This window comes from Haliotis rufescens, unplaced genomic scaffold (assembly GCF_023055435.1).
Source record: "Haliotis rufescens isolate VD_foot unplaced genomic scaffold, xgHalRufe1.0.p SCAF_17, whole genome shotgun sequence".
NCBI classification, from domain to species: domain Eukaryota; kingdom Metazoa; phylum Mollusca; class Gastropoda; order Lepetellida; family Haliotidae; genus Haliotis; species Haliotis rufescens.
This window is the reverse complement of record NW_025963857.1, coordinates 3,967,516-3,980,965: the sequence shown is the minus strand read 5'-3', so window position 1 is coordinate 3,980,965 and position 13,450 is coordinate 3,967,516. Positions and strand designations below refer to the sequence as shown.

Genomic DNA, 13,450 nt, shown 5'->3' with positions numbered 1-13,450 from the left:
ATGTGATGGGGCATGATGTGGTGGGGTGTGATGTTTTTTGGGTTTTATGGAGCGTGATGTGGGGTGTGATATGGTGGGGCGTGATGTGGTGGGTGTGATGGGGCGTGATGTGGGGTGTGATATGGTGGGGCGTGATGTGGTGGGGTGTGATGTGGTGGGGTGTGATAGGGCGTGATGTGGGGTGTGATAGGGCGTGATGTGGGGTGTGATGTGATGTGGTGGGGTGTGATGTGGTGGGGTGTGATGGGGCGTGATGTGGGGGGTGATATGGTGGGGCGTGATGTGGTGGGTGTGATGGGGCGTGATGTGGGGTGTGATATGGTGGGGTGTGATATGGTGGGCAGTGATGGAGCGTGATGTGGGGTGTGATGTGATGGGGTGTGATGGGGTGTGATGTTTTTTGGGTTTTATGGAGCGTGATGTGGGGTGTGATATGGTGGGGCGTGATGTGGTGGGTGTGATGGGGCGTGATGTGGGGTGTGATATGGTGGGGCGTGATGTGGTGGGGTGTGATGTGGTGGGGTGTGATAGGGCGTGATGTGGGGTGTGATGTGGTGGGGTGTGATGTGGTGGGGTGTGATGGGGCGTGATGTGGGGGGTGATATGGTGGGGCGTGATGTGGGGTGTGATATGGTTGGGTGTGATGGGGCATGATGTGTGGTGTGATATGGTGGGGTGTGATGGTGTGTGATGTGGTGTGTGATGTGATGTGGTGGGGTGTGATGTGGTGTGGTGTGTTGGGGTGGGGTGTGATGGTGTGTGATGTGGGGTGTGACATTGGTGGGTTGTGATGTGGTGGGTTGTGATTTGTTGGGTGTGACATTGGTGGGTTGTGATGTGGTGGGTGTGATGTGGTGGGGTGTGACGTGTTGGGGTGTGATGTGGTGGGTTGTGATTTGGTGGGTGTGACATTGGTGGGTTGTGATGTGGTGGGTTGTGATTTGGTGGCTGTGACATTGGTGGGTTGTGATGTGGTGGGGTGTGACGTGTTGGGGTGTGACATTGGTGGGTTGTGATTTGGTGGGTGTGATGTGGTGGGGTGTGACGTGTTGGGGTGTGATGTGGTGGGTTGTGATGTGGTGGGGTTTGATGTGTTTGGGTGTGATGTGGTGGGTTGTGATGTGGTGGGGTTTGATGTGTTGGGGTGTGATGTGGTGGGTTGTGATGTGGTGGGGTGTGATGGGTGTGATGTTGTGGAGTGTGTTGTGGGGTGTGATGTGGTGGGGTGTGATGTGGTGGGGTGTGATGTGGTGGGGTTTGATGTGGTGGGGTTTGATGTGTTGGGGTGTGATGTGGTAGGTTGTGATGTGGTGGGGTTTGATGTGTTGGGGTGTGATGTGGTGGGTTGTGATGTGGTGGGTTGTGATGTGGTGGGTTGTGATGTGGTGGGGTGTGATGGGTGTGATGTGGTGGAGTGTGTTGTGGGGTGTGATGTGGTGGGGTGTGATGTGACGTGGTGGGGTGTGACGTGTTGGGGTGTGATGTGTTGGGGTGTGACGTGGTGGGGTGGGATGTGACGTGGTGGGTTGTGACATGGTGTGTAAGCGTTACCTTGACAACAGCCAAGCCTGATCCAGTGGCGGTCAGTTCAAGGGATGTGGTGTCTTCTGGACACTGTCAATATATAATTCATTACCAAATAAAAACATTGCAAGTGATTCCATAACATTTGATTGGCTAACCAAGCAATTAATTTTGTGTTAAGGCTTAATAATTAGGCGATACCGCAAGCAGCCCACATCGGATGAAACTAGAGTGGACATGGCTTGTGGTGCATTATTGTGCTAAATGATGTCACTCAATTCAAACTGCTGTCTACAGTTTTGGTGAATTACTAATGAAATAAACCATCTGTGAATTTATTATTGATGACTTTTTTAAATATAAGAATCAATCTAACATATTTTTGCAACTTCAATACTTTTTCGTGGTTTTGTCAGTATAAAAGTACAAAATGTAGTATAATCTTTATGGGAATCTACTCTGCAGGTCTACAAAGTGTGCACATAAAGGCAAAACAGTATTCAATTCTCTTCTTGAACATGTTATTTGCACTGCACTGCACTAACATGGAACTACAAACACATAACTCGTCGCTATATGGCTGAAATAATGCCGATGCGACGTTCAAGTTTAACTCACTCACTCATACACATAACAGTGAGTGAGTGAGTGAGTTGGGTTTAACGCCGCTTTTAAAAGTATTCCAGTCATATCGCGGCGCGTCAGCTTAATGTGGGAGGAAAGCCCGAAGTGATGCAGGTTTCAGACGTTTACCACTTCGGTGAAACCCACGAGCACGGGTATGGTGCTGACAAACCTAGAAACATAATTGGGGCGAACCTGGATTCGAACCCACAATCATAGGTTTCGGGCGTTACCAAGGGACGCAACTCTGCACAGCGAATTGCAGCGCCTTAGACAACTGGGCCACCCGTGCCCCCCAAACACATAACAGCTTCCCTATTGTTTGTTATAGAGTTTCCAGGCTTCATGCCCCTTCATCAGAATAACTTCATCACATATATATAAATAAGCAACTAAAGCAGAGAAACAACACTGATTTTGTCAGCAGTTTCATTCTGAAGCATAACATGCTATAACACAGGTGTCATCTTCAGAAAATGTCCTGTAAACACAAGTAGAATAGCTTACATTCAGGGCCATTAATGTTTAAATGCATTAAGGAAAAGATATATATACATATCGTATCGTGACCGTATCGTATCGTATCGTGACCATATCGTATCGTGACCGTATCGTGACCATATCGTATCATGACCGTATCGTGACCATATCGTATCGTGACCTATGTATTGTGATACGTATCATATTGTGATGTTGTTGTATTGTTTCATGGATTACGGGAGTGACACTGACCACATAGGACTGCAGCCACAACAGTTTATTCTTCTTGACCAGGAGAGTCTCGGTCTGGATGCCGGACGGAGTGTTGGCCTTGACCATCAGTGTGATGTCAGTCTGAGGGGACGTGTACACCAGGGCTGCATACTCTGCCAGGGCTTGCAGTCCGAGCACTGTGTCCTATTAAGATAAGATAATTTCCTTATCTGAGCTGCATCATAGCACTGTAGAACACTGACAGGTGATGCAGTCAAGAAAAATGATGACACTGACTTCACTGTTTTCAAACATCACAGTTGAGCAGCTCCAGGGACACAATAATCGTATTAATCATTTAGCAACAATAGAAATAATAAAGATTCAATAATAATTATGCAGATCACTTGCAATCATATATATATCATGCACCAGTAATGAGCTGTATCGATCTCATATTTTGCCTGACACCCGTGAAGATCCAGGTCAGAATAGGTCTTCAGCAACTGTTTTGTCGTAAGAGGCGACTAACAGGATCAGGTGGCCAGGCTCACTGACTTAATTGATGCATGTTATTGTTATGTGGATTGATGCTCCTGATGTCAATCACCGGATTGTCCGGTCCAGACTTGATTATTTAGAGATATTGCTGGAATATTGCTGAGTGCAGCCTTAAACAACATTCAATAGTGTCCGACTCAACAGTTCCCCCTGACCTGCAGCAATCCTTCCCCAATATCAAAATGTCCCACCTGAGTAGATCTGTATCACACTCGCAAAAATCATCTTTCTCAAATGGAAAAGAGCCTTCCTGTTCAGACAGACTTTCATCAACCATAATTGGCACACAAATAGATCTCTACCAATCACACTGGGAATACAAATAGATCTCTACCAATCATACTGGGCATACTAATAGACCTCTACCAATCATACTGGGCATACAAATAGATCTCTACCAATCATACTAGACATACAAATAGATCTATACCAATCATACTTGGCATACTAATAGATCTCTACCAATCATCGAGGCATATAAATAGATCTCTACCAATCATACTGGGCATACAAAAAGATCTCTACCAATCATACTGGGCATACAAATAGATCTTTACCAATCATCGAGGCATACAAATAGATCTCTACCAATCGTACTAGGCATACTAATAGATCTCTACCAATCATACTGGGCATACTAATAGACCTCTACCAATCATACTGGGCATACAAATAGATCTCTACCAATCATACTAGACATACAAATAGATCTATACCGATCATACTTGGCATACTAATAGATCTCTACCAATCATCGAGGCATATAAATAGATCTCTACCAATCATACTGGGCATACAAAAAGATCTCTACCAATCATACTGGGCATACAAATAGATCTCTACCAATCATCATGACATACAAATAGATCTCTACCAATCATACTGGGCATACAAATAGATCTCTACCAATCACACTGGGCATACAAATAGATCTCTACCAATCATACTGGGCATACAAATAGATCTCTACCAATCATACTGGGCATACAAATAGATGTCTACCAATCATCGAGGCATACAAATAGATCTCTACCAATCATACTGGGCATACAAATAGATCTCTACCAATCATCGAGGCATACAAATAGATCTCTACCAATCATCGAGGCATACAAATAGATCTCTACCAATTATCGAGGCATACAAATAGATCTCTACCAATCATACTGGGCATACAAATAGATCTCTACCAATCATTGAGGCATACATATAGATCTCTACCAATCATACTGGGCACACATATAGCCCTGCATGATTCATATTTGGCACATAGATGGACCTGCATCAGTTATAACTGGCACACAGATATACCTGTGTCAATCATATTTGGTGTATAAATAGTCCTGCATCAATCATACTTGACAAACAGATATACCTGTGTCAATGATATTTGGCATATAAACAGTCCTGCATTAATCATACTTGACACACAGATATACCTGTGTCAATCATATTTGGGACATAAATAGACCTGCATCAGTTACAACTCGCACACAAACAGCCATGTTACGATCATACTGGGCACACCATCTGTCCGCACCTGAGTTGAGCGGAATCCTCCTTGGCCATTCTGCTGAGTCAGGAGCCACTTCATGATGGGTCTGCCCAGGGCAATATCCTGTCCGTGAGCGTAGGCCAGAAGAACGTATGACCAGGTCTCGATGTCACTGGCACTGGCGTCTGGGGGGCGGTACATCATGTGACGGGCTACCTTTTCATCACCAGAATTCACAGGCTCAACCGTCTTCTCCCATGGCTTTGTACGGCCTGAAATTGTGAAACACCAAGAGCGAGTGAATCGATGAGGCTTAATGCTGTTTTCATGTTCAAGTTGGCAGTCAATCATATATCCAGGCTGAATAACCACAAACTCAACACATGCTTCACTCATGGTATTATTCGTAGACATATGTGACCATGAGATACGGACCTCATGGGTGTAAAATCACATTGACTTTTCATTATATTTTAAAACTAAAGCATCTTCAGAACACAAAAATACAATTTAGACGCTTCTATTACAGAGATACCTGACATCACACATAGCACACTGAAGTAAGTGGTTGTCAAACATCTGTATGGCATCCCAGCACAGCACCATAAGGTCCCTTTTCTCCTGGTGGGTCACAAATACTGATGATGACTACCAGAGTTGAATATTTGAAAAGAAACACGGTACCTTCCAGTTTCTGCAGCACTCCATCTGCAAGACTACTGCCAGCAAGCTTCAGAGCATACGCTACAATGGCCATCTCGTACGTGGTCGTCAGCTCGTTCTTGTTGACCAGGCCTTCCAGGTAGCTGACAGCCTTGGTCAGGGAAGATTTGTCCTAGAACAACAGGTACGCATGATGAATTAGAATGGTTTGACACAACTTCCAGCAATATCACTGCAGGGGACTATATGGGGTTTCACCCATTGTACCCATGTAGGGAATTGAACCCAGGCCTACAGTGTGACAAGCAAACACATTAACACTAAGCCACCCAACCACCAAAAGAGACCCGTGAAGATCTGGGGTAGAGTAGGTCTTCAGCAACCCATGCTTGCCGTAAAAGGCAACTATTTTTGTCGTAGGAGGCTACTAACGGGATCGGGTGTTCAAGCTCCCTGACTTGGTTGAGGCATGTCATCGATCCCAATTGCGTGGATCGATGCTTATGATGATCACTGGATTGTCTGGTCCAGACTCGATTATTTACAGACTGCTGTCATATAGGCTGGAATATTGCTGAGTGCGGTGTTAAGCAACAAACAAACAACAGCCCCAGAATACGAACACAGGAATACGACATTATAAATATGTACAGACATAATATGGACAACAAGATGTGTACTTATTAACCATGAGCCATTCAAACTGCCCCTGAATAATGGGCCACACAATAAAAGATGCCTGTCCTATAACAATCAGATCAGATGACAATACTGTGACCAATTCCAGAAATAGAGTTCATAAAAGATGAGTTCCTGCTTATGCCTCAGTCTCAACTGTTTATGTATCGTTGTTGTGTAACGCCATACTCAGCAATTTTCCAGCTATATGACATCAGCAGGCAAATAATTGAGTCCACTGATTGATTTTGTGCGCAAGTCTCATGCTGCCTGGGTACGATGAGACACCATCAACTACATCCCTGAACCTGACCATGCATCCAATCCAGTTGGTCACCTGTGACAACAAGCCGAGGATGGCGGGGATCTAGTCCCCATGGGGTCATCTCAACTAACACCACCTACCGTTTCTGCCAGGAAACTCTCACTCTCCTTCAGCGCTATGTAGATAAAGGCTGTGAGAGACTTGCCGGCTGATGACCCGCCCTACAACAAAACACACTGTCATCAAATACCATTCTGTTAACGTTACATTTCATTCATCAAGATCAGAATATTGTCTCAAAATGGAGGAACTAGGTGATAGGAGGAAACCGATAAGGGAGGGGAGGGGGTTTGGGGGAGGAGAAGGGGGAAAGAGAGGGTTGTGAATAAAATTAACAATTATTAGGGGATGGTTAAAATAATAACTACACTTAAATTGGCAAAATATTTCGCTGTGTTTTCTCAAATTGTTATTTTATTTTAAAAATTTGAAATTTGATATATATTACTACATACCGGTAGAAAGGAACAAATACAACCATGTGTTAGTTTATTCAGTAATCTGCAGGGGAATTAACAATGAGAGATGAGCTAGAGAAACATGTAATTTAACAGTGATGGCCATACCATGAGTTGACTCCATTCCATCAACAGCATATCTTCCAATAACATTTGATTTGACCCTGCCTCACTCACCAGCATCTCCTTGTGGATGACTTTGCCCACGACTCTGAACGTTCCATCATTGTTCTGGCCTGTTTTGATCCAAGCAAACGCTTTACTCATCACTTTCCCATCTACTGTGATTTGACCACGTGCCTGGGAGAAGCACTTCATCACAAATGCTGTCAGCCTGGAAAACAAAGCGTCAGAGTTCCTTCTACAGGTCTGCTGAACTTGAGTGAGTGAGTGTAGTTTTATGTCTCAGTGTATCATTGAGTGAGTGAGTGAGTGAGTGAGTGAGTGAGTGAGTAAGTGAGTGGGTATGGTTTTATGCTGCTTTTAGCAATATTCCAGCAATATCACGGCGGGGGACACCAGAAATGGGCTTCACACATTGTACCCATGACGGGAATCGAACCTGGGTCTTCGGTGTGACGAGCGAACGCTTTAACCACTAGGCTACCTGACCACCCCTAGTGAGTGAGTGAGAGTGAGTGAGTGAGTGAGTGAGTGAGTGAGTGAGTGAGTGAGTGAGTGAGTGAGTGAGTGAGTGAGTGAGTGAGTGAGTGAGTGAGTGAGTGAGTGAGTGAGTGAGTGAGTGAGTGAGTGTAGTTTTATGTCTCATAGTATCATTGTTTCTATGAGCATGCATCTACGTAAATGGGATACGATGACATTCATCACCCTGGTCATCGAGGATTACCATCCGATCCTGTTAGTCGTCTCTTGTGACAGGCATGGTTTGCTGAAGATCAGTTGCAACCCGGATATTCACAGTTTATTGGCACAGGTTCCAATACATCAAAGCTCATGAATTCAGTCAGTGGATTGTCTAGCCCAGACTTGATTATTTGCAGACCGCCATCATATGGCTGTAATATTGCTGAATGTGCAGATGTATCCAAGATGAATCTATCTTGGCAGTCAAATTGGGTAATTTTTTATTTTTTTTTAACTTAATCTTTTTAAAGTTCTTATTTTCCTCAAATTCAGATGTTTTTTAACATTGAATTTTGACATTGCATTCATAGCAATGAGGATAAACTGAGCATTAAAACCTCCTCCTCTGTATGGTGGTGTTCACAGAGGACCTCACCTCTGTATGGTGCTGTTTGCAGCATCACCTCTACAAAGCCTTATCATTAGTCATAACAATAACAGCATGAATAGCATGAACAGGGTTACGGTATTTCTAATTCCAATTTGGTAATTCTCAGCATTATTTGCAGCAGACTTCGGGCTGAATATCAGCCTCTGAGATGGTCTTGAGAAAACCCTGGAGTGGCATTAACAGCAAATAAATAGTATTAACCCATTATTGACTGCTACAGGAGACTGACGCTGGGGTCACCTTGTCCAAATAGCAGTAATTCGCTAAATGAGTTTAAAGGCAGCATGTATTTTACATCCCACCATTTAATCACTCTATAAGTACTTCTACTTTCCGTGTCATATAACAGGCAAAATTCACCTCGCACATGTAATCCCCCATTTACTTCCGTGTTCATCAGCAGCCTGTAATTATGTCACTTCCGCTCCTCTGCCCTACGTCATTTCCTCGGCCCTACGCCACTTCCTCGGCCCTACGCCACTTCCTCTGCCCTACGCCACTTCCTCTGCCCTACGCCACTTCCTCTGCCCTACGTCACTTCCTCTGCCCTACGTCACTTCCTCTGCCCTACGCCACTTCCTCGTCCCTACGTCACTTCCTCTGCCCTACGTCACTTCCTCGGCCCTACGCCACTTCCTCGGCCCTACGTCACTTCCTCGGCCCTACGCCACTTCCTCGGCCCTACGCCACTTCCTCGGCCCTACGTCACTTCCTTGGCCCTACGTCACTTCCTCGGCCCTACGTCACTTCCTCAGCCCTACGTCACTTCCTTCTACTAAAGCAACATGCTCACTTTTGCTATCACTTTCGGCATTCTTTTTTTAAACTTTTCCTGACTGCTGTTTCCGCGGGAGCAAGTAAAACGTTCCCATAGCTCCAAGGTCTGCATATAATAATAAACAAACAAATGGCATTAACCCGTTATTGACTGCTACAGTTGTCTAGTTCTTACCAGATACTGCCGCTGGGGTCACTTTGTCCAAAGGCGCTGAAGGAACCATCATCTCTCATGTAGGTGAGCTCACGCTGGTAACCTGGTACAAGATTGAACAACGTAAAGACAGGTAGTGTGATCCAAGGAAGGCTGTCAGTGAAATATGCAAAGTATTTTAGTTGTGTCAGATAATGTGGGAGGAGAGTCTGACAATGTCAACAACAGGGCTACCGTAGTAACAAACCAAGGATCCTAATCGTGAATACTGACACTGCTAACTACCAACTGCAGCTCTTCCCAGTATAGTGTTGTTCTTAGACCACTGGGCATCCAGGCACTGCTAATGACTCATGTTGTTCTCAATACTGGAGAGTGGTGGGGTAGCCTAGTGGTTAAAGTGTTTGCTCGTCAGGCCGAAGGCCCGGGTTTGATTCCTGACATGGTTCAATGTGTGAAACCCATTTCTGGTGTCTCCCACTGTGATATTGCTAAAAGCGGTGTAAAACCATACTCGATTGCTCGCTCACTCACTCAATACTGGATGATGGACATCTACACTGTCACCTACAAAGATCTTTTTATAGGTCTGATATTATTTATGGAAATTTCTGCAGCAGTGTACCTGACAAAGAATTGGTATTCATGCACCAGATAAATAAGACTAATCACTTACCATACTTCATGTTCTTGACAGCCTTATCCTCAATCTCATTAGTCATTCTGTTGACAGCATTCAGGTACTTGTAGACCACAATATTGGGCACCAAGGTGATCATGTTTTGTTCTCCACACCCTGTTGGCATCCTGATCAGCTTCTCCAGCCCTTCCACTGTTGGCCCCATCACATCACCTGTCAAATATTTACATAACCTGTCAAACATTTACATCCCTGTCAAACATTCACATCACCTGTCAAACATTTACATCACCTGTCAAACATTTACATCACATTTCAAATAATTACATCATTTCTCAAACATTTACATCACCTGTCAAACATTTACATCCCTGTCAAACATTTACATCACCTGTCAAACATTTACATCACATTTCAAACACATTTCAAATAATAAAATCATTTGTCAAACATTTACATCACCTGTCAAACATTTACATCAGTCGTCAAACATTTACATCAGTCGTCAAACATTTATATCACATTTCAAATAATTACATCATTTGTCAAACATTTACATCACCTGTCAAACATTTACATCAGTCGTCAAACATTTACATCAGTCGTCAAACATTTACATCAGTCGTCAAACATTTATATCACATTTCAAATAATTACATCATTTGTCAAACATTTACATCACCTGTCAAACATTTACATCAGTCGTCAAACATTTACATCAGTCGTCAAATATTTATATCACATTTCAAATAATTACATCATTTCTCAAACATTTACATCACCTGTCAAACATTTACATCACATGTCAAACATGACATCCCCCGCAAACATTTACATCCCATTTCAAATAATTACATCATTTCTCAAACATTTACATCGTCTGTCAAACATTCACATCACCTGTCAAACATTTACATCACATGTCCAACATGACATCCCCCTCAAACATTTACATCCCATTTCAAATAATTACATCATTTCTCAAACATTTACATCATCTGTCCAACATTCACATCACCTGTCAAACATTTACATCCCTGTCAAACATTCACATCACCTGTCAAACATTTGCATCCCTATCAGACATTTACATCACCTGTCAGGCATTTACATATGCACATATCAAAGTCTGGGTCGAGTCTGGTTGTCCACCATCTCCACAGATTATATTTCACAATGCAACGTTATCGTGAGTACACACCACCGGAAGAAGCATGTCAACAAATCAGTACAGAATAGGGCTGGGACAAGTCCAAATTTACTACCCGGATACCCACCACACTATTAACCGACCCTAAACGGGTACCGCCACAGGTCTCAAGAGTTGGGTACAAAATGTCCGAATGGAAATAGTTTGAGCGTAGCCCTGGTAAAACGTATTTAAATATATGTATAAAACGATCTGGTCATGCATACACTGAAGTTGACTGAAGTGTCATTCTTATTCAAACCTATAAAGGTCAGAAGCAATGGTGCTTAGTCAGAAAGAAATATGAACATCAGTGATTTGTAGTGTAACCAGAGAGTTATAGATATTTTTTATCATTAAACAATATAACACGGGACTAACCACGGGTCCGGGTAGTCTTGTGGGTACCCGGGTCCAACTCAGTACCAACCCGACCCGAGTATCCAAGTTACCAGTCCCAGCCCCAGTACAGAAGTACGCAAGTTAGTCCTGTTATTTATTACACTATGTGGCGATAAAATGTGTTCATTGTGTATCTGGACTTAGGTTTGTAATCAATTATATTACTTTTATCCAAGATTTAATTCACTTTTGTTTACATTAATTTCAGCAAAATCGTTTATGAACCTATCAGCAAATCACTTCAATTCACCATGAACTCGCCTTGAAACGAACATTAGTCGCTAGAGTGAGTGAGTGAGTGAGTGAGTGAGTGAGTTGGGTTCAACGCCGCTTTTAACAGTATTCCAGTTATATCGCGACGTGTCAGCTTAATGTGGGAGGAAAGCCCGAAGTGATGCAGGTCTCAGACGTTTACCACTTCGGTGGGAGGAAAGCCCGAAGTGATGCAGGTCTCTGACGTTTACCACTTCAGTGAAACCCACGAGCACGGGTATGATGCTGACAATTAAACCTAGAAACATAATCGGGGCGAACCGGGATTCGAACCCACAATCATAGGTTTCTGGCGTGCCTAAGGGACACAACTCTGCATAGCGAATCGCCAACCGTGCCCCCATTAGTCGTCTTTGGTCTTCCTATCACTGTATTGTCTTTCAGTAATGATATTGGCCATGACATTAAGTATTTTTAAACTAAATCACACACAGATAGGGAAAAATATGTATTAACAGCTGATTGCTATTTCCAGCTTATTTTACGAGACAAATACACATGTAATCATAATCTCTGCGTATGAAACATTGTCAAGCATACAGTAAATTTTGAAATTTTGAATTTGTAAATCACCCCGACTACTGATGTTTTATTGTAAATTTCATGTTTTCGTTGACCAAATTTGCAAGCGGCAAAACAAGCACACAAACTCCTATTGTTGCCATGACCACAACCTGAGATGCGCAGTAAAGCAGTGTGCATGAAAAGGCAAGTAACTGCACGCTATATTGGATTGCATTGTTTTTAAGTATTGTGGTATTACACAGCTAGGGTCCTGTGTTCAAGATGCAGAATATTCAAGAAATGGAAACAAAACGAAACGTGCGGCGGACTTAATGATGATGTGGGTGGTGCCTGAGAGCCAAGACTATTATATTTTTTAGACTTGGATAATCGTGGATGTACCGTATATCACTGTGTATAAGACCAGTTTTTCGTACCTAGAATGAGGGGCTTAAGACACAGAGTCGAAGATCTCATGTTTTTTTCCAGTTGTTTCACTTTCAGCTTCCACTGGCGATGTCAACCGGCGTTCGATAGCCAGCCCAGCATTTGACAACAGAACTTCGCATTTCTTCCTAAATAACTGTTCCAATAACTATTTCCAAACATAAACATGATTTGTATCTGTTTTCCTTGAATAAAGTTGAATATTTTCTGCAAATAAATTTGAAATGACACTCGCCTTGATCCAGATTGTCAAGCCAGCTGACACGGTAAAACAATCAACATCTGTGAGAAGAGAGCTGGAAGTACCGGTAAGCATTCGCATATTGCACATGTGACCTAACATGTGATAACCGGTGAAGCTGAAATCAATTCCCGTGGTTTTTAGAGTTGTAATAACAACTGTTGGAGATGGTGTGTACAAGTGATTGTGGAATATACACGCTGAATGTGAAGCAAACATAAGCCTAGTTAGTTACAACATAGTTAATTGGCGATTAAATTACTCACCATTGTCTCTTATATGTTATTACTTCATAAATTTTATTTTACTGGCACCAATTTGGTGTCGCACTGTGTAAACACAAAATTGCGACGTGTGTTGGAGTTACGCACGCGACCAACCATCATAGAAAAAAACAACGCAAGATAAACATATTATTATTGCAAATATAAGGTTTATGGGCGCACTTGTGATATGCTTCATTCCAGGTCGCTTTGTACACAGAGTATAGGATTTTGGGTCGATTTTGAAGGCGTGTACAGGGGGGGTCGTCTTATACATGGGGTCG

At 43.1% G+C, this 13,450-nt stretch overlaps 1 protein-coding gene across 7 annotated transcripts in view; it reads right to left on the bottom strand.

The window, feature by feature from the left end:
* LOC124145339 (CD109 antigen-like) overlaps positions 1-13,450 on the bottom strand; it is a 101,459-nt gene that overhangs the window by 10,650 nt on the left and 77,359 nt on the right. For all 7 annotated transcript variants that reach the window (XM_048397422.1, XM_048397427.1, XM_048397425.1 and 4 more), the window contains exons 26-33: positions 9,884-10,060; positions 9,229-9,310; positions 7,199-7,355; positions 6,644-6,724; positions 5,582-5,732; positions 4,943-5,169; positions 2,881-3,045; positions 1,552-1,614 (exon numbers count right to left, since the gene is read on the bottom strand). In XM_048397422.1, the coding sequence (XP_048253379.1) occupies positions 1,552-1,614; positions 2,881-3,045; positions 4,943-5,169; positions 5,582-5,732; positions 6,644-6,724; positions 7,199-7,355; positions 9,229-9,310; positions 9,884-10,060 (1,103 nt within the window). The remainder of the gene's footprint in view (positions 1-1,551; positions 1,615-2,880; positions 3,046-4,942; positions 5,170-5,581; positions 5,733-6,643; positions 6,725-7,198; positions 7,356-9,228; positions 9,311-9,883; positions 10,061-13,450) is intronic.